General features: G+C 45.0%; 1 protein-coding gene across 14 annotated transcripts in view; it reads right to left on the bottom strand.

Annotated features, from left to right (window-relative positions):
- The window catches only part of fryl (furry homolog, like), a 51457-nt gene that overhangs the window by 21402 nt on the left and 8888 nt on the right, over positions 1-21167 (bottom strand). For 4 of the 14 annotated variants that reach the window (XM_076045657.1, XM_076045661.1, XM_076045659.1 and 1 more), the window contains exons 2-34: positions 20854-20919; positions 12142-12356; positions 11498-11551; positions 10249-10388; positions 10044-10140; positions 9780-9859; positions 9569-9649; positions 9286-9454; positions 8727-8819; positions 8520-8618; positions 8170-8271; positions 6699-6743; positions 5198-5301; positions 4963-5071; positions 4787-4873; positions 4512-4683; positions 4303-4435; positions 4106-4213; positions 3748-3985; positions 3474-3650; positions 3264-3350; positions 2892-3160; positions 2581-2788; positions 2325-2449; positions 2180-2237; positions 2015-2106; positions 1738-1910; positions 1454-1614; positions 1227-1337; positions 921-1075; positions 728-827; positions 466-634; positions 29-297 (exon numbers count right to left, since the gene is read on the bottom strand). In XM_076045657.1, coding sequence (XP_075901772.1) covers positions 29-297; positions 466-634; positions 728-827; positions 921-1075; positions 1227-1337; positions 1454-1614; positions 1738-1910; positions 2015-2106; positions 2180-2237; positions 2325-2449; positions 2581-2788; positions 2892-3160; positions 3264-3350; positions 3474-3650; positions 3748-3985; positions 4106-4213; positions 4303-4435; positions 4512-4683; positions 4787-4873; positions 4963-5071; positions 5198-5301; positions 6699-6743; positions 8170-8271; positions 8520-8618; positions 8727-8819; positions 9286-9454; positions 9569-9649; positions 9780-9859; positions 10044-10140; positions 10249-10388; positions 11498-11551; positions 12142-12356; positions 20854-20919 — 4346 coding nt within the window. Of the gene's footprint in view, positions 1-28; positions 298-465; positions 635-727; positions 828-920; positions 1076-1226; positions 1338-1453; positions 1615-1737; positions 1911-2014; positions 2107-2179; positions 2238-2324; positions 2450-2580; positions 2789-2891; positions 3161-3263; positions 3351-3473; positions 3651-3747; positions 3986-4105; positions 4214-4302; positions 4436-4511; positions 4684-4786; positions 4874-4962; positions 5072-5197; positions 5302-6698; positions 6744-8169; positions 8272-8519; positions 8619-8726; positions 8820-9285; positions 9455-9568; positions 9650-9779; positions 9860-10043; positions 10141-10248; positions 10389-11497; positions 11552-12141; positions 12357-17284; positions 18356-20853; positions 20920-21167 lie in introns of those variants that run through there. The other 10 variants (XM_076045669.1, XM_076045670.1, XM_076045664.1 and 7 more) reach the window with 6 other exon arrangements.

The raw sequence follows: 21167 nt of genomic DNA, 5'->3' as shown, positions 1-21167 counted from the left end.
TAAGGGGAAATCGCGGATGAGGCTTCACCTTGGCGGTCATGAACATGAGATTGTTGAGCACCATGGTTGTCGCCTTCGGGGAGCCCCAGCCTTCTCCTCGGAGCCAGCGTCGGCTATTGACCATCATGACCTCGCGCTCGTGTGACTCCTCATCTTCTTCCCCACTGCCGCAGTCGTCTGGCCGCCGCACAACCGGTTTGAAATCGACCAGCTCCACATTGTTCATCCAGGGCAGGAGGTAGTGTAACATGACTTGGCGGCCACCAGGGTGTGCTGTCTGGATTCGCTGGCTCACCTCTATTGATACGGAGACAACAAGGGCATTTTCTTTGTTAAATAAAGGAAAGAAACTTAAAATATTGTGAGACACAGATTTTTGTCGTTGCTGTTGTTTGATTGAAATCTGATATTTTGCACTTGGACCAAAATACCTACATTTTCAGCAAACCTTTTTTTAAAACAAACCTGAGAATATGGGCAGCGTGAGCTCTGGGTAAGTCCTTGCAAGCTCCTCAGACAGTTGGTAGTAAGACACAGAGTAGAGGTGTGGAAGTGGAGAGGGAGGCGTCAAGATACCATCTGTTCGCAAAATCTCCAATTTGTGGGCATAACGAAAGAGCTTTGGTTCCAGGATCTATTTGTCGCAGACAAACACAGCGTAGCAAATTTGGTTAATGTTCTACAATAAATTATACACATGGATGTGTTGAACTCTTTGAATTCACACCTGTAAGAGCTGCATGGCTACTTCGTAGATGTCCCTGGAAGAATCGGCTGCCTTGAACAGAATCAAGTTCAGCAGCACCACAGTGTCAAATTGGTAATCCCTAAAAAAATAAAACAAAAAAAAACAGGAGCTTATAGAGTTACCGACTTAAGAAACTCAAATGAAACAAAGTAAAGGGGGAGAAATTTAGTACCTGTTGTGAAAGACATTGGCAATAGCCTTGAAACAGCCTGCAGCCACTCGCCGAGAGCCAGTGTAACAGCGATCAACGGCCCAAAACATGAGGTTGCTCTGGTCTGGATTCAGCTCCAGCAGCAGCATCACGGCTTCACAACCCAGCTGATGAACCTAAAGGAAATCATAAGGCTGGTTAAACCTGGGATCTAGTCTTTAGTCAGAAGAACCCATGCAGCACATTGTAGTTGCAGCAGACAGAAGATAAAGAGAAAAATAGAAGATCACAAATGTTGTCAAAGATCAACAACAACACTCCTCTTACTTTCTTGTCCTGTGAATCCAGGATGTTGTCCAGCCACTTGTAGAGGTAGCCATCAGAGGAAAGCCCAACGTTATCAGCTACGGGTCCACAACACAACACTGCAGACATGGCCTGGAACATCACAGATTGTGTCAGTGTATAAATAGCGCTGTTTGGCCTAGATTCAGAAAACAGAATTTAACGGATATGTGTTTTTGTGTGCGAGTGTGTAGTTTCTGTGCGTGCACCTTTAATGCACAGTACTGGTGGCGGTTGATTTGCATGTTTCTGTCACTGTAACGGTCCAGAGGAGTGAACATGATGCTGAAGGGGCCGGCCCAATGACTGAACAGCATGAACAGACTGTGTCTTAGGGACTGCTGCGGGAAGATGGTTCTCCTCTGGTGCACTGAGAACATGAAGCAACAGAATTAATGCAGAGTTTGTAGAATTTTTATTCCTCCAAAATTAAAGAAAAAAAGCAATATAATCATGCAATACAAAAATACAAAACAGGACTTAAGAGATATACCTGGCACATTCTGAATGATATTGGCCACCAGTGCACTGAAGTGACAGCGAATGTCCTTCAGTGTGTCAGAGTCCTTGTCATTTTCAGCCTCAAGCAACTGCCGGGTGAGATCAACATACTCGAGCAGCGTGCTGTTCAGAGAGTGGCTCTCTCCATCCAACCCTCCGCTGGCCCTGTGTGAAGGACGAAGCATTAAGATTACCATTTTAAAACAAAGGACTAAAATAAAAATAAATGTATCTTCAAGTCAACAGCAGCCATCCAAACAAAAAATTACATCTGACTGATGACACCAGCATCAGCCAGCAGCTCAAATATCCGGACAAGCTGGACCCTGAGGATGTCGCGACGCCTGCGCCGCTTCATGTTCTGCAAGAGGAAAAGACAGCTTAGGAATGGAAAGCAGCAGGAGTGAATAAAAAAAAAACACAACAGCACTTACTTCAGGTCTTCTTTCCAGAGCTTCTTTAATGATGAGGTTCAGCTCTTCCAACAACTCTCTGAATTAGATAAGGGTTACAGGTAAGTAAAATGTAGCAGTGAACCACAAGGGGAATTATGTGCGTATTCTGTAGAATGTTGCGTACCTGAATACTGCGGGGTTGGTCCTGCCAAGCCCCAAAACAAGAGACTCTGTAATGTCCATGCTCTCAGAGCGCATCATGGGAACAATGTGTTTGAACAGAGAGGAAGGGGACGGAGTGCCGACGATCTGTTATCAGACACAAACACCAACAAAAAAAAGCAATGTCACCTCTCAAGCATTAAACTCCACAGAACTCAACGCATTTTTGAAACCTTCTAAATGTAATTGTGTGAAACTTCTGTGCCTCTATGTCTGACCTTCGAGTCATAACTGTAGCCGCTGTCCGGCGTGGACGCCAGCGTCTCAGGCGGGGAGCAGCGGACGGAGCCATGGGTGGAGGATGAGGAACACATGGAGGTTGAGGACGAGGCGGTGCTGCAGCAGAGGATCAGGTAGTTCCTCCAAAGGCCAACGTAGGAGTCACTGCTGTTCAGGCTGTTTACCTTCTTGGCATTGATGGGGCTGCTGCAAGTTGATGCACAGGAGAGGACAACACATAAATAACAAACTCAAAAGCAGAGGGGAAGTCTGAAATAGTATAAAGATTGGTAGTCTGGAGGAAACTCACTTAATGTCAACTTGTGGAGACAGTAGCTGAAGGCGGGTGTAGGCAAACATCCATGCATAGTTGACTGCGGTGGGGCAATGCTTTGGCAGGTGCTCCTGCCGCAGGTAGCTGGAGAAACTGATGACCCAGGGATCTTGACCCTGAGTAACGTGGGCAAAAACCCAGATGTGCGACGGGCTCACCACGTCAAACTGGTGGCTGATGGGAGAGGAGCTCCACTCTGCCAGTGTCTGGAGATCGATCCCACTTGGGCAGTAGAGCAAGTTTGTCTAAAGAGAAGAACAGCATTTTTTTTTTTTTTTAAATCATTTATTTTTATTCCACCTGATATGTTTTTGCCTGGTCAGGCGAAAAATCTCAAAATATTCATACCTGATCAGCTCCTGTTAGATGAATAAAGCTTTCCAACACTGATGCACTCAATCGGTCCATTACATCAATGGCCAATTCCTCATCACCCTAGCAAGTTGGAAATATTAGGAAAACAAAAATCCTTGTTATTAAAAGGTCTCACAGATTTATACACAAATTGCCACCTCATTTCAGACACTTAAAAGTGCATTCTGAGTGTAAAGTGATCACCTTGCCAATGCCCAGTGCAGTGTGCAGAGCCCGGATCTCCTTGAGGACGTTCACAGCCAGTCTGCGCGTGGCTGGACGGCAGCTGCAAAGAACCACCAGCGCTAATCCCTCCACCACGTGCAGCACGCTCGACAGAGGACTGCGTTCCAGAGAGAGAGAACGGCTGCTGCCAGAGCTCTGTATTAGGAAAAGGGAAAAAAAAGATTTGATGCAATTAAAAAATCTCTGAGCTTTTTACTGTAATTATCTAATGGCAACGGAGGAATCAGCTTACCTGCACTTCATGGCTCTTGTTGCTGGAATGCACTGCCTGACGCCACTGACTGATGAGCTGCAGCAGCATCTTCACCGCATTGTCCAGAAGTGTGGGGTGAACGTCAGTCACCTCTCTGACAATGAAGTACACAAAGCCTGAGAGAACATCCTCCCGCCACTCTGGAAAATCCACCATCAGGGCCTGGAGGGTGGTGAAGGCAAGGCCCCGCAGCTCCTCGTCCATGTGGATCGTCAGCCTGGAGGTGGAGATGGGAGGAGTTTATTGATGCATGCAAAGCCTTCCGAGCTCCGGAAGATTGTTGTAAGGGGTGCGTGCGTGTGTGCGCGCACGCTGAGGTAAATGGAAGGTAAATTACTTGGCTAGAAGCTCTATTAGATCTTGTCTGCTCATGCCATCTGGTATCAGTCTCGGGATGGCAGCTACGCAGGTACGGAACAGATCAATCTTTGGCTTCCTCTCTCCCCTGTGTCACAAACAAGCTTATCAGAGTCCTTCCTCGTTAAGGAAGAGCATAAATTCAGACGGGAATGAACGCAGGGTCTGGTTACATACGTAATCATGTCCTCTGGCTCCTTGTTTGACATCTGCACGTTGGTCATGCTCATGGAGCGGCCAACTTCCTTGTCCAGGTGTCTCAAGATGTTGTCCAGGGCCTTTCTGACTTGCGGGTAGTAGAGCGACATGCCTGCAAGCACCCGTTGAAGTCATTAGAATTCAGAAAACAAAAACCAAGACCTGCTTAAAAACAGCAGTGTACCTACCTATGACCTTTGCTTCTTCATCTGTGAGCGTAGTGTTGAGGAAAATCTTCTTGACTCTCAGGGTGTTCCCAGAGGGCATGATGATCCCCGTCGTCGGCATAGGAGGCTCCCCATCTTTCTGCTGCAGGCTGTCAGCGATCACCAAGAAGGCTCTCAGGCCAATATTCATCCTCTGGCAGAGCGGACGCAGACATAGGACAAGCGATAGCGTAACTTTTAATGGAGGAGAATCCACTGGCGGTCAGGAGAAAACTTTCATCTGGTCGTTGCATTACCTCTGGATTGATGGCAAACGTTTTGTGAGACTTGCCCACACACAGGAGGTCATAGATGATCTCCTTCATAGCAAAGTCCAGTCTTTCCTGTACGAAGGGAGAAGCAATCATTGAGTATCTCTTTATGCGCACGTCTGTGGTTGAGCATGATGGTGTCGGATTGCGCGGCGGGTTACCTGAGCTATAAACTGGATGATCTTGACAAAGATGTTAAGAGGCGTGTCTCTGGGGACCACACTGCGGGAGCCTTTTGGGAAAAGTGCTGAAACGATGCTGAGTAATCGACTGGTCGGGATGGAAAAAAAAAAAAGGGGGGGGGAGTGGGGGATGATTCAGTCAAACCTTCTCCCTGATACCTGTGCCAAGTTTGTTCTGGGAGTGTCAGCATGTCCAGGTGTTTCTGGCACTGACCTCTGTGTGACAGTGTTACTTTCACACTTGATCCTGATGATGTAAACCCAGAGCAGCCTGTAAAGGGACTCGAGCGCCACACGGGACATTTTCGGATCTTTGTTCTGTGTGTACAGGAGAGGGAATAAAATGGTATAATGAAGCAGCCCAAAAAAAATTTTATTGATGAGATCATTAACTTTGGAACCTCAGATTAAAAACAAATGTCAGGCTAGATTTCAGGCACTAAAATGTTTCTGAAAAAATGAATCATTGGTTATCATTTCATTATTGAAAACTAAGGTGACACATGGCCGTCCGTGACCATATCTCCTTATTTATATTGACAATAGGGAAGAATCAAAGCCGATCTACTGTGCATGCATGTGTGAGAGTTTTTTCCATCAAAGCAAGTGTTACTGAGGTGTGTGCGTGTGTGTGTCACATTTTGAATGTGGGGCAAGTGGGCTACTGTTTGGAAAAATGCAAATATCTTTCATTTACATTCCATCTTTATTTATAGCAGCAGGAAAAGCTTCAGAGTAAAACTGGAGAGCTCGCTAGCTTGCAGACAGCCACTTTGAAGTTGGGCCATTTTGAGCAACAGAAATGCCGTGTGTTTGTTTACACGTCCTGCCAAGCAGGCAGAGATCCATTTTTGTAGCAACCAAGCTGTAGCAGTCTGACAAGACACGATGCAGGTATGAGCTTCTTGTGTAAACAACTCAAAGTGTGAGGAATCTTCAGGTGCGGTTGAGCCTAGCACCGTGACACCAGTGCAACCAGCGTCTCTTCATTCACTGTCAACACCGTGTCCATTAGTTGTGGGAGCGAGTGAAAGAACGACTCGTAGAGATTAGCAACGGTATTATGAACATGGTGAAGCATGACTGTAAACAGTTTAGATGGCTGTGTTACTGGGACCTTTAAGTACAGAAGGTTGACAGAGAGTCTGTGCAGCGACCCATTTGGCACTTGTGTTTAGCTTGTGTGAACTGCAAAATGTGGCTCAACCACAAAGAGGATGTGTAGAATACAATTCTGTTCTGGAGAGTCTCATCCAGCGTCTAACAGGCAAATGTACAGCACGCGCCTCTCATGTGGTCCCTGCATATAGGAATTAACGGCAGCGAAATGAAAATGGTAATAATGCTCAGTCTAATAAAAACAGCCTGAAAAAAATAAAGACCAGGGCTCAAATATTTAGTCAACCTTTCATTAAAAGACTCAACCTTTTCAACACAGCCAGACAACACTCACAGATGTGACTGTGCAACACTATTACACTGACTAGTGCAACAATTTGGAACACAAGATAAAACAGCTCTACTGCTAATCTTATGGCAACACCACAAACTCCTCTTCTCTAATCAAACACACCAGTACAGTCTCATTGTCACCATGGCGATGCAGCCACTGTCCAGTTACCAAGGCGGGCAGACGTGAATGGCACTAAACGCCGGTCGGGACACGGAAAAGGAAGAGGGAGCGCCGCACAGGCCACTGATGCCAGACAACTCACCTGCAGCGTCTCAATCTGCTTTCGGATGCTGTTGTTAGATGGCATCTGGAGCAAGTCAGTGTGAGAAAAAGACGACATGGCAGGAGACAAGAAGGATGTAGAGTTTGGGGAGGGACACATGCAAGTTAAAGACAAAAAAAAGAAACAAAAATATAACCAAAAACAAATGAGACAAGACCACACAGTGTCCAAACTCCTGGTCACGTGACCAAACATGAATCTGTATTGTTCAAACACAATGATGTGTTTTACAAGCTGCTAATAAATTTGTCGTGAGAAAAAAAAAAAAATTGGTGGCATGTCACGGCGCCATTGTGTTTGATCGAGTGTTGTGTACCAACGGCGTACAGGAGCGAGATTATGAAGTGTGAAAGCAAATCAAAGGGAGGTGGCGCTGTGATCATGAAATCAGACAGAGGGACAGAATGAACACAAACAAAGGTTGGATTTAATGAGAAGGGCAAGGAAAAGAAGATCTAGACAATAAAGGGGATTCTGAAGGGGAGGGGAAGTCCGTAAAAGAGTTTCACTGCGTTGAAGCAATCGCACAAACTCATTCTGTCAAAGAATCAACGCTGCCACCCAGGGCACTGATTAGGTTCTTCCAATCAAAGGAATATGGAATCATTATAACAGAGAAGAGGATGTAGGCATAAGAATGCAGACGCCAATTCAGAACCGTCAGGAAAAAAATGATCACCATCCAAGAGGCAAAAACACACATCTATCCACCACAACAGGATCACAAAAATCACTGTAGCGCACAATCAGCATAGAGTAGAAAGCACAGTCACTCTATCAGTCAGCAATTTTGTGCATGAGTGTTTGGACCAGACTGGTCCCATGATGGAGGGGTGAGGGTAGAGCCGGTTTGATCCGTTTGTAACTGGCTGACAATGAATCACTCAAAGACTCGAGTTAAAACAGCACGTGAGATGAAGTTTCATGGAAGAGATGGAGGACAGAAGGCACTAAGAATTCTAATTTGAAAGATCTACTGTAGTCACACCTTATTGGATATGACAAGAAAGACAATGTTTTTAAATCAAGTGTTATGCTGTGGATGGCGCAGAAGAAAGTGCTTTTTGATCTCTGGAAGAAACACAGGGCTTATTTACCCTTTGCAAAGAAAAATCTGTTTCAATCACTACGATTACAACACATCCATAAAAAAAATACTGCATCACGAGTGATGAAGTTGGCCAATTGTGTCAAATTATTTTTGTTTGACAAAATATATCAATTTCAGGTGATTGCTGAGTTTATGCTTTTATTTTTATTTTCATGTGTTTTGAAATCAAGTTTTGCATTAAAATTAAAATAAATGTCTGCACCATACACTCAGAAGGTGCTATGTGAAGCCCCTGAAAACAGTCTAACAGATATCGCTGTGATACCTAAATAATATGAAACGTATCCTGAAATACAGTTTGTGTGTATGTGTGTGTGTGTTTATTGTGGTTGGCAGTACCTTCAGATGGGAGAGGCAGTTCTGGAGAAAGATGTGCCAGTTGTTGAGGAAAAACTGTTTTTGGCTAACACACAGCAAACAAGTCACCAGGGGATACAGAGCCTGAGGAAAAACAGAGCAGCGTCGGCGTCACAAAGCAGCTCTTATTTTGAAAGTCAAACATTTCTGGGTGTGGGTTATTTTTTTTTGAGAGACTGGGTGAGCTGGGGCATATTGAAATGTAGACAAATTACAGGAAGAGTGGAGCACAATGAGAGTAGGAAACAGAAAGATGCAGAAAGAATGGTGAAGGAGGGAAGAGAGGGAGGAGGACGGGGGGGGGAGAAACACTAACAGGGTGTGATCATTACCAAAGAATGCTTCTTTCTGGAACTGAGGTCAAATGTCGTCTGGTAAAGCATCTCCACAAAATTTTTCAGACACGGCACATTGACTTCGTTTTTCACCGCCTGCAGATGAATGCAACAGTAGTCTGAATCATGCATCTTTTTATCCAATATAAATATTGCCATGTTTAAAAAAAAAAGAAGAAGGAGGAGCTAATGTGCGCTACTTACAGCTGCAACAGGGATGAGGATCTCAACAAAAAGGCCTGCTAGAGCATGCTTTATGTCTTTATCCTTAACTTCAAGGAAATACTGGGCGCACTCCTAAAAAAACAAGAAACACACATTCACAAAATTAATACAACTTGCACATAAACATAAAACTGCAGGATGGGCTGTCAATCCAAAATACAATATTCTGCATTGTTTAGGCTAACAATGAGCAACAATTATTATGCACCGATAGAGAAAACGAGCAGTGCACATGAAGCACTGTACATCACATTGACGTATCAGTGAATCGCAAAGAACAGCAAGTGTTTTACTGCCTAATAAAGATTAACAAGAAAGGCACAGCTCTATTCACAGTTCTCCACAAAGTCTGAAACGCACACACACAATTCTTGGCAGGCCCCACCTTTAGGCATTACTCATCACACTTTATGGGAGTTGCTGAGCTCGAACAAAGGGCCAGCGGTGAAAAAAAAAACAACCGTCTGGTGCAATTGAGTCGACGCACATAGCAACAGTTTCTGCATGGCAGGCCTGCGGGAACACACAAATTAATCACCTGCATGAACTGAAAGGAAGCCTCAAAGTCCTCCACGGGATACATCTTAACCCTGAAGAACTTCATGCCCATGATGAGACTGATGATGCTCTGGACCACGAAGGGACTCTGCTCCTTTTGCCGCAGCTCCTTCAGTTCTGTGATGAATTTCTTCCTCACTGCCTGAAACCTGAGCACGTGCACGGAGACGAGAGAGATTTACTTAAATGGAATCCCTCCAAAACTAATTAAATGAGAGTAAGAAAGTGGAACCGGCGCGTGGAGGGGGGGGAAGCTTTCTTACTTTGACTGTGTTAAGACTCCAATGACCTCCGCATACAAGTCTGCAATGATGTGCACGTTGCCAGTGTTGGGGCCACAGTATCTGCAAGTGAAGAACGGTGATTTGTTAACAGTGGGGAAAATAGGTGGCTAGACCATCAGAAAATATATATAAATATATTTTTAAACGCGACAACGAAGTATGTGTGTTGATCAACATCATGCTCACTTACCCCTCTCTATGTTTAAAGTGCTTAAATGCCAGGTTTAGAACTTCATGTACTAGAACATCTGGCACAGGATGAAGAGGGATCTGGAAGGCAAACATGGCAACCATCGTTGGTCACAGTTAACAATAAAAGGTGTGTGCCTTTGATGCATAAAGTTCATAAGCGAGATAACGCTCAGCGAGCGACCTTTATGATGTTTTTTTCCACTGTTAATAAGTAAATAGGTGTTAATAGCCCAATAGGTGAGGAAAGGCTTTCGAGGCTCACCTGCTTCAGAACTTCCACCGACACTAAACAGAAAATGAAATCTATGGCTAGGTCCCTCCTTTCCAGGAGGTAATCTTTGTCCCGGTGCTGTTCGTCACTACAAACGCAGAGACAACGAAAAAAAACAAAACAACACCTGTCAGAAATGTCTGTTGTTTTTTTTTTTTTACATCTTGAAATGTGAAGGTCATTGTGAGCATCTCACCCTTTGGACTTGGTGCAGGAGCGAGGTCTGTACTCGTAGGACTCGTCCTCTGTGCCGCTCTGCCGTCGGTACCAGTCAAACAGTGTGCGCAGTAGGGAGGGCAAACAGTGTTCCGCTATTGAGCTCATAGAGCTTATTAACTAGAAAAGGCAGTAGGACAGCAGCATTAGACAATGCACGTCATTTATCATCTCACGTCATTTATCATCTCACATCTGTCGAGTAACTTTTCCAGACTAGAAGACGTCCGTCTACAATGGAAACATTCAATAACCACATAATTGAATGTTTCGTTATTGAAGGTGTGTGGCAACTAAGAAGAACGTCGCAAGCCAGTATGAATTAGTCATAATTGCCGTTGAGAACTTGCGGAGTCTCATTAACATGTTAATGTGTGACGGCTTTGGAAAATCATTCTGTGCTCACTAGCGTGTCGCGTGGCTCCATACCGAGGCCTGTGCATAAATATTGAATAAAGGCGTATTGATTGTGTGTTGACGTTTAGTCTTTCTAATGAAAATTCAGTAAATTCTACTGCTAACCAGCAGGGTGAGAGAGAGAGAGAGAGGGAGAGAGAGAGGGAGGGAGAGAGAGAGAGAGAGAGAGAGAGAGAGAGAGAGAGAGAGAGAGAGAGAGAGAGAGAGAACAACAAATCAGCACTTTGGAAACTCAAAGATTATGGGGAAAGTTTCAGACAATAAATAAAACATTAGACTCAGTGGTCAGCAGACAATTTGCTTGGGGAGGCGGGGGGGGCAAGCGTGTATCGGTGCATGTGTGAAGGTGTCCCTGTGTGACGCCACGAGAAAGGTGGATGATGGATGCTGTGCAGGAGAGTTACGCAACTGCTTCCCCTGCCCTTATGGCACCGGGCCGATACGCTCCGGCACCCCATGCTGATTTAGTAAACCGAGGGATGACACAGCGATTCTACATTCTCACTTTTTTTTTTTTTTTTTTACACTCTCTGTACTCATTTTCTCTCCCTCACTCACAATGGGACAGCTGGATCTATAGCGCCACATCCTCGCTGGCTTTGTGTTGTGCTGAACAAAGCATTCTGCAGCCGATGGGCCTATTGTACAAAGTTCTGCACCAGATACAGATGACGGACGCGCGGGCCGATCACAGCAGGAGGAGCTGGTCAAAAATGGCTCACTTAGGGGCACATGAAGGACCAGCAGGGGTCCCATGGAAAATGTATACACCCACATGTGACACAGTTTGTTTTTAATGTGGAATGGCTGACCTGGTCAAATTGTGCATCTTCCCCTCTTTGAAGAGATCGGGACAAGGGTTTCTCCTGGAATAAAGAATTCAAAAAGAAAGCAAAAACAGGTGAGAATTGTTATTCACATGAGACACTGGAGATTAGCATCAGGCGTAGCGACACAGGAAATGGGGGTGGGGGTGGGGGGGGCGTGACACCAAGGCTTCTGTGTGGTCGTAAACAAAGTGATGAGAAGTCAAGAGGTCCCATTTAAATCAAAGTCATTGTGATACAAAACTTTTAGGAATTGGACCATTTCAAGTCAAATAAACAATTTTATGGTTGCTATAAATCATTTACACAATATTGAGGTGTGTCTTTCCTGTCTTTCTTCCCACTGCTGGCTCAGAGCATGAGAGCTGGCGGCCGACGAGACCAGGTTATCTCAGCACTCTGTGCTGCATCACGTGCTCATGTATCAAATTTCATTTCCTGTGGTTCTTTTTTTTTTGTTTTTTTTGGAGACTCGCTTTCACCCTCCCACCCTGACACACACACACACACACACACACACACACACACACACACACACACACACACACACACACACACACACACACACACACACACACACACACACACACACACACACACACAAAGACACACACACAGACAAGACTCACCAGCGGCTCGGCCATCACCATCTCGATCTTCTTCTCAGCCAACACAGCAAATTCGGCAAACAGGCTCTTGATGACAAACTCCCCGGGCTTGAGCTCGGGGTCGATGGTGATGTTCGACATGGCGGCGGCGACGTTGTGTCTCTCCCACGAGTGGGGAGTCACCGAGGCGGGGGCACGGCGTCTACTCACGCTGCTGCTGCTGACGGGTGCAGACGCTGCGGAGCGGACAGGAGGGTAGAGGTTACGAAATAATGCAGTGGGAGTGACAGGCGGCAGGGTCAGTGCAAGAACAACAGTCTGGTGCAAGTAGCCACTGAGAAGCTGTGTCATGCTACAGTTCTACTCCAAACAGGAACGCCGGCTTTTAGCCTGACTAGAGAAAACAACCGACCTCCATTTGATTCCTTATTCCTTAATATAAACTGATCATATGACCTTAAATTGGCCAAAATTGGTTTGAATCGCTTTGAAAACAAGCAGGAACATTCACAAGTCCCATTAAAGCACCTTCATTAATCCTTCTTTAAAAACAATAATGTCCCGATCTGGAATGCATTGGTTTTACAAGAAAATCAACATAGTCAATCTGGTTAGTCTCAGCAGGTGTGATGCCATCAATGAACGAAAGCATCTTTAAGGACCAAAACTTTCAACTTTGACACAAATTTCTACTTTTAGCCGACAACACAGCTGACAGGTAGGCTGCCATATAAGTTGCAGTTTTTTGGATTGCAACCGGACCACTTCTGCATTCCAGCATGCCAAATGTGAAGTATTGTTTCCCTTTGGCGTCTTGTGTTTGAATGTATACCAGTTAGAATTTATTCCACCTGTTGTTGCTCATTTCTTAAATGTGTCTCTGGAATATCTTTTTAAAAAATGTTTGGTACTGAACAAGTGAAACACTTCCACCATGAAGAACACCAACCAGGCGGCAAACTTGTTTCTTCACCACTAATCCTAAAATTGAGGCCCTTGTTAATGTTTGCGAAAATCCCTCAAATTCATTAGACACCACTGCGTGTTTAGCAAATTAAAATGACATTGGTGACCTTGCCACTGTCCAATCATCCAGGGTCAAGGTGAGGCCTCCACAGATTTGCATGGGGCCATACTTGACTCTCCTATTGAAATAGTGTAGGGAAATCTCGAGGGTCAAGATTTGCTTATAAGGGAGCGTAAACAGGAAGCCAGTCCACAGGATCAAAAATATGGAAAGGGTCATATTCAATCACCACCTATTCAAAACACACAAAGCTTTACTGTATATGATTCAACAGAGCTATAAGGTACTATTACAAGCGCTGCAATACAATGACCATTCAAGTGCACAATGGGCTCTTTCAAGCCAAATAGGAAAGCCAATAGAGAGGAGATTGAATTGTCGTCCCCTCCAAAAACTGGCTCACATGTGTCCTCATCCAACCTGTGATCCAACTGCAAAGTAGCTGGATTTGTCATTGGATTTAAACAGCAAAATATTTCTCATCCAACTTTACCAAATTCCAACAGAGCAACTTTTCAACTGGTCATGGATTGCGTAACCACCCACACTACGTTTAATTTCAACAAAATGAGGAGGCAAGCACTAACCAGCTGCCTTTAGAAGGCACTAGAAGATGACCAGGTAGCCTAGCTGAACGGAGCCGTTTATGTCGCAAAGGAAGTAGCTGTATAAAAATTCAATGACATTTTCCCAATTGGAAACATAAACAATAGAACATGGGGCACATTTAATTTAACTGCCCTTGGCAAGAGACTAGGCAGCGACTATGAGATTTAGCGACCTGCCTAAACTAGCAGAAGTAAAACTGAAGCATCTACTTGAATGCAGCTGCCAGAAGGCCCTCCAATGTTGCTCCCCCCCACCCCACCCATTTCTTTAGACTTTCACTAGACTCTTTACCAGATGGAGATGAATCCAACGCATAACTGGAATACCAACAGTAATGATATTTTTTTTATACACCGACTGAGGGGTGGCTGAGGCAGCGGTAGTAGTGTTGGACGCGACGCATTTGTGTTGTTCAGTAGCACAGAGAGCCATTCAAGCGTTTCCCTCTTTGTTTACTGTGCTTCACCAGCAGCCCCAGTGATGTCACACTGCCAGCGTCTGATGCCCAATCAGTGCTTGGTGCTTCCACACCCGCCGCCACCGCTACTCCTCCTCTTCCTCCACCCCTTTTTTTTTCCTAGTGCCCTCGGCCAGCCTGATTCTTGACACAAGTGATTACCCAACACTGTCATTTACAAAAGACCACGGTTACAAAAGACAGCGAGAGGAAGGCATCTGTCTCTGGGCCAAGTATCTGCAAGCGGACTTTCATTTCCAACGGCTGACCCCACTGAATAAATAAAGCATGTGAAAACTGTTTTCACAGGGCAATCGCAACCGACAGAGACAAGTGAAAAGCTGATGATGCTAAGGTCACTTTCCGCAATGAAAAAGAAAAAAAAGAAAAATGTTTGGGGTGTACGGAGAGCATAAATCCTCCCACGCTTTGCTGAAGGAGAAAAATAACCCGGCAGGATTGCACAACAATTAGAAAGAGCGACTCCACCTTGTCACAGTTGTTATAAAGGCCTCCCAAAAGCTTGCTCACTTCCCCTATCAGGACAACAGCACCAACACACACTCACTCACACACAACGCAGTTGGAATGCAAGGCTGTGAGTGGTGTGGAGGGAGCCAGAGAGAGAGAGAGAGAAAGAGAGAGAGACAGAGAGAGAGAGAGAGAGACAGAGAGAGAGAGAGAGAGAGAGAAAAGGGACTCGCTGCCAATGTTCACACGATATGGCCGGGCCTGTTCTATAACTGGGCCCAAACACGCTCGGCCTTTGACGAGTTGTTACTAGTTTGTGGCTAAGATGCACTACTTATTAAGAAGAGAGACAAAAATATTCCAAACAGATGTGGCACAAAATGGTTTTCGTGCCACAGGCTGACCAGACAAAGCAGGCAGGCATGCTTTCAGCCCAGCAAGTCTAAATATCAGTGTCGACTGTGTGAAAACACTTCAGCTTGGAGTCATCAGTGAAGGACTGCTACGTAAGATTCATTGGGAAAGCAATGCAGACTGTGAAAACAAATATTCTAAACAGAGGCTTCAAAGAGTGACAAACATTGCGAGCATGTAGCTCGTAGATATGGGGGGGGGGGCGAGTAATCACGGAATGTTCACAAAACATTCTCCTTCTTTGGGATTTTCCGAACAAAGTAAGCGTTTGACTGGAAAGAAGTGGAGTTTGCTGGGTTTTTTTTTTTATTTTCATCGCCCCCTTTAAAGGCTGAGAGCAAATGCCAAGCTACAGTGAGCAAGTGCAGTCGCATCCTTGCAGAGTCACCAGCTTTTTACTGGGACAAAGCAGACCTATGGGCATTTTTTTTTTTTAGGAGGTTCTAATTTGCAGTACTTGCGTATCTTTGAACAGTGCAGCAAAAAAAAAAAACAGTCCGTCTGAAACAGAGTTAGCAGCACGGAGAGGAAAACCATGCAAACCCACAGCAAGCTCCTTCTCTCTGGTAGTGCCAGCAGGTTGATGAACAAGACTGACAGCTGTTTCTAAAAATTACAAAAAGTTGAAGAGGAAGAACAAAATTCTTTCACCTTCTATCAAAGAGGTGGAAGGGAGACAGACTTGTACCAGCAGATCTGCGGCGTTAACATATAACACAACAGAGCAACATCTCATTTTCTTTTGAGCAGTTCTACGCAACTAACCTGCGGTCTCTGATGGGATATTTTTGAAAGGCCATGTGTCACATGTGATGTGAAAGCTGAAGATCTGCTAAAGTGAGCTCATCATGTTCCTCTAATAGGATGCAGATGTGTGATGACAAAATACTTTGTTGGGGAGGTGAAAAAAAAAAAAGATAAGCATGCCGCTTGCTTGATTGCTTGATAAATCTATTTAATCGTACAAAGCAGGATATAGGATAAGAGAATGTCTATGGTAGATTCACAACCTTTGTGGCTGACACAATAACGCTCAAGTAATGAAGAGTAAAAAGTGACACAGAGCTCTATTCAGTTTACTCAGACAGAAATCTTGAACCTTTGACCGTGCAAGCTGATTTCTTCTGATAACAGCATCTCTACGAAACAATCCCATGTTCCAAGTATGTGACCCGGGTCATCCCCTAAAAAGGAAAGCCACACATTCCTTCTGTTCTGCGACATAATTATTTGTCACGGCAAAGCTATGTTGCAGACAATGTGTTGTTTATAGTATGCAAAAACAGATGTGAAGACCAACCAAAATAGTTTTTTAAGCCACATTGTTAGAAAGAAAAGGCTCAAAAATACACAAAATGCAAACTCAACCACGACACCCTAATGAATACAGGGATTGGTGCCCAAATCGATTATTGCCAACAAAAAAAAAATTTGTACAACCACAGCAAAATTGGAAATGCATTAAACTGCTATAGTACAAGGCTGTATGGCTTTTTTGAGTAAAACTGCAGTGATGAATCAGCAGAAACAGACAAGCGAGTTTAAATTCTTTCGTTCTTAAAAAAAACAAAAAACCTTTCAATGGAAAGAGTAAAGAGTCGCCTGTGCCCGTTGCAAACCTGATATAATATGTGCTCTAGCGGATGCTAATAATAGAAAGGAAGAAGACAGATCAATAGTGGAGGAACATTAGCTGCCCAAAAGGAAAGGAGGGACAAAAGCAAAGGAATTAAAAGACAGAGCTGAACCCCACTGAGCTGAGACCAACGTTAGAATCACGTTCAAGCAGTTGACAGAGAACAAACGACATTCTCGGGTTGACATGGAAGCGTTTTAGGTCCACGTTGTGTTCTGTATCAGCGCTTGTTCATCAATAGAAAGGCTATCTACGGACAACCAGGAGCCAGTGGGATGGATGATAAGCACTGGGAACGCTCCATCTGCAAACTGCGTTCACATCAAGCAGGCCTGGTGAAAAACCTGGACCAAACGTCATCGCTCATCCTGACAACTCCATTAATATTCACTTTTCTTACACGGGGAGGAAATTGGAAACCTTCGAGCATCAACTGGGCTGCATACAAACGTCGTATTGCTGCACAGGCTCCACTGGCTGCGTGTGGCAGATAAGTCTGGTGGCCCGGTGTGGTATGTAAACACGACTGGGAGCTCGGCGAGGTACTCACAGCTGCTGCTCCAGGACTTGAGCAGAGATTTGATGCTGATCTCAAAGAAGACCGAGTCCTGCAGGCTCAGCATGGCGCTTCTCAAAAGTTGGGCTTCACCACGGGGTAAAAATCTTCACTCTGCTCCTTTGCAATCATTCCAAATCCCCATGTATTCCACTCTAAAAAGGAGCACGGACTTCTCACATTTGCCGCTCTCGACCCAGAGGTGACTATTACCCTCCGCAGGCACTTATTAAAGACATCATCCTGGACAACGGTGCGAGCTGCTGCAGAGAACAGCGCCAGAAAGTCCTACCAGTCGGTCTCCTCCGCCACCCTAAACGCCGAGGAGTAAAACTGCTTGGAGGGGAGAAGAGCTTTAGCCCGGCTAGTTAGCGAGGCTTTCAACCCCAGCGGCTACTGCCCACTTGCCATTCCACAAAGTCCCTCGTCCCCATTTTCACAAGGGAAGAATCCAGAAAACGGCGGCGGCAGGGGAGAGCGAGAAAGAAAACTGCGTGTGAACTTTAGATCCAGTAGACAGAACAGAAGTCCTGACAACACGTAGCAATATTCCGAGTCCTGCTCTCTTCCTCTCGTGTATGCGTGTGTGTGTGCGTGCGGTCCAAGCCCACGAGCACCGTCAGCCGCCCTCCGCCTCCCAACGAAGAGTTCTCTCTCTCTCTCCCTCCCTCCCTCTCTCTTCATTCGCTTACAAGCAGCCCCTCCTCTTTCCGAGCCAGCCCTTGTTCTCTCACTGATGCCTGCCTCTTTTCGCTCCTGGTGAGAGAGCGTGCCTGTTTCAACAGCAAACAGAGATGGAGGGCGGGAGCAGAGTGGTGGGGTGATGTCATCAAAATGCTGCGAGTGTTCCCTGGCCGTTGTTCAGCGATGCATATGCACGCCGGAGCCGCTAATGTGTGCTGCCTCTCCGCTGGCCTATCGAGAGACACTTCCTGTGAGCTCCGGAGCAAGACTGATGCGTCATCCCTGACTGCAGTAGGAGGGAGAGGAACGTAGGGTATGGGAGCGAACGGGAGGCTTTCAGTGAACACAAGCCACAAACAAACTCGTCGTCCTGCCCATGCAAACCGCTCTCCCTCACAATTCCAACATGTTCTCCTCCTCCATCCTTTTTTTTTTTTTTTTTTTTAATATCGTAACAATAAACCAACAGCACCGCACTTTATGTGCCCTATAAAGTCTTATAGTGACACCGTTACCACATCCATGACCAACTAATGATTGGGGTCACGGACATTGACTTGTTTCTATTGTAGGTACGCCGATATTGACAGAAATCACAGCCAATCCATTTGCCAAGCTAACTGTTCACACCCTGTGGAGTCAAAGGCATTACATCACTGCTTTGTCCAGAAGCCACTGGGCATATTAGCGCACAGAATATAAACAGACCCGGGCGCTGTATTACTGTGGGTGTCTTGATGGCGGCGCTTGCTGCTCTCGCAGGGAGCCGCAAAGAGACTTTAAACAAGATCCGCATGACTTCAAGTAATTTGTAGTCAAGCACAGGATTTAGATTGTTACCAAAATATTCTGATGGGAACAGCACTGGTTGGGGGGGAGGGGGGGTGGACAAACATTCTTTGTCTTCTTTTAGTTTTGCGTCCATCCCTCGCTCGCCCTCAGTCTCTCCCTCTGTCACATGTCCTCCACTACACAAGTTATGCAAAATGAGGCAGAGCTCATTGCAAACAAACACAAGCAGATGCTTTGTAGAAGCCTGGCTGGCGCTACCCTGACGCGGGCTTCCAATGTGAAAGTCTGCTTTGTAATAAGTGGCCGCAGATTCTTTCCATCGCACAGTTGCAGCAATAACATGGGGCTTGGTTTAATTTGATGCCATCCTGGATGAGGATGAGACACGGAAATAAAATTGTGCTCATCTGATCAGAAAATCCTCAAGCTTTTTTATATTTCATTTAAAATTGGTCTTGCATAAAGGGAGCCATTCACGTTTTAGAGAAGTCTCTCCAAGTTACACAAGAAGGCCAATATCATTGATATTCATCTGAAAAATATTGTCAATGTCAATGTACCCTCTAAAAAACACAGTATTTAATTTCTGCTGCTGCAAAGCGATCAGTCAAAACAAAAACAAAGGTCAGAGGAGGGGGAAGTCAGAGACATTCCAGCTTTCAATTGGTAGGAACCAAACAATGTGAACTCTGAAAATAAGAGAAATGTTTTGCTGTTGCATCTCTTGAGAAAAATTTTGGAGTCTTTCCAAAAGAATGTAAATATAGCTCAAGGCTGAGCAGCAAAACTCCTGAGCAAGCATGAGAATAGCTAAAGCTAATGCAGAAAGTGTCAGACATGTTTATGTACTAACATGCAACATTTAAAGTTGGGCCTTCTGGACAGAACTGGATATACAGAAATATTAGTCAAAAGCCAACAGTTTATACAGCGTGTTTAAAAGACAATCAAAGTCCAGAGCTGCAAAAGCACAACAGCCACCCTACAAACACAGTCATCTGCAGGCATTGTTTTGTGTAAACAAGATTTCCTCTTTATGGAATGCAAAAAGCATTACTGGCAATATGACACCTAAAAGGTAGTGAGTGATCCACATGGCTGACAGGAGCTGAGAATAATCACCATTATAATGGACTTCCTGGAAAGGAGATCCTGCTGATTTAATAATCCCAAATAAATTCACAACCAAGAGAAGTCATCTTAGCTCTGGTCACAAACAGGCAGCAGTGATTGGCAGCAAGCAAGTCGCACTGCCGACGGAGTAGGGGAGCTGTTCCTCCCAGAAGCCCACAGGGTGGAGGATGCATTTCCTGTCCTGGCCTCTCTGAAGGACAGTGGTGGGAACAATAATCGATGCGAGCTGTAATTCAATCCTTGACCTCCACGCTGATGCCTGGGTTGCAGAGGATGTGCCATTTAGGTCCATCACAGTGGTATGGGAGAGTGTGTCCCATCAAACTGGCTCAATCAACATTGGTAATGAGTCATGTAATAGTCAGAAGCACTGGGTTTCAAATAGAAATACAAAGCAGAACATGACAAGAATGTAAATTAAAACCCACCTTATAAGGTTCAAAAAGGCCAATCAATGCATTGCTCAAGGCACATATTCCAACCTGCTACCTGCAAGTGGCTCACCTAACAATAATGCATTGTAGGTTTGCTGCTACATGCAGAGTGGGCACTGAGCCCTGCCATTCAACACAACTGGCTGACAACCATTTCAGAAATTCAATGAGGAAATTCGTCCAGGCTCTTAAGACATTTCGTGTTTAGTCACACACTCAAAAACATTTCCAGATCACATCAGCGTGTTGCACCCGCTGACCACACACACCATCCCAAGCCCTCAGCTGTACAGTCAGCGACGGGATGATGTCACCGTCTCAGAAAAAAAGGCTTTTTTTATTTATACAAGAGCAGCACCACCTCAAAAGCCAACTTCAGGCTACACACGCTCTGCAACATGGGTGTGGTGCTCAACGCTGATTTACACCAAAGGCAAATAATCCCGAGGTATGAACTCCCAACTACTACTTCTGTGTGCTTCAACACACTGCGATCACACCACTTCTTACATAACTCACCATCGAGAACCCTGCCACCACCAGCATGTTGAAAAAAGGAGACTTTTTTAATGTGTCGGAAGTTTCCTAGTTGGAAAAAAGAAAAAGGGAAACAGTTCAGTCTACAAATATGTTTGTCGCAGTTGTTGTACGAGTATGAAAGTCAGCCTTGTTGGAATTCATTGCAAGTTAGTTTAGTCAGGAGCAAAGTGGGAGTGAGCATGCTCAGACAGGAGGCACTGCAAGCAAGCCAATCCTAGAAACAGCCGCATAAGCAACCATACCACTCCTAATGCAAAAAAAAAAAAAAAAAAAATCTAACCGTTTACCACAGA

This window comes from Nelusetta ayraudi, unplaced genomic scaffold (assembly GCF_046127955.1).
Source record: "Nelusetta ayraudi isolate G7.1 ecotype Tasmania unplaced genomic scaffold, CSIRO-AGI_Nayr_v1 ptg000084l, whole genome shotgun sequence".
In the NCBI taxonomy this organism is placed as follows: Eukaryota; Metazoa; Chordata; class Actinopteri; order Tetraodontiformes; family Monacanthidae; genus Nelusetta; species Nelusetta ayraudi.
This window is presented reverse-complemented; position numbering and strand designations above follow the sequence as displayed.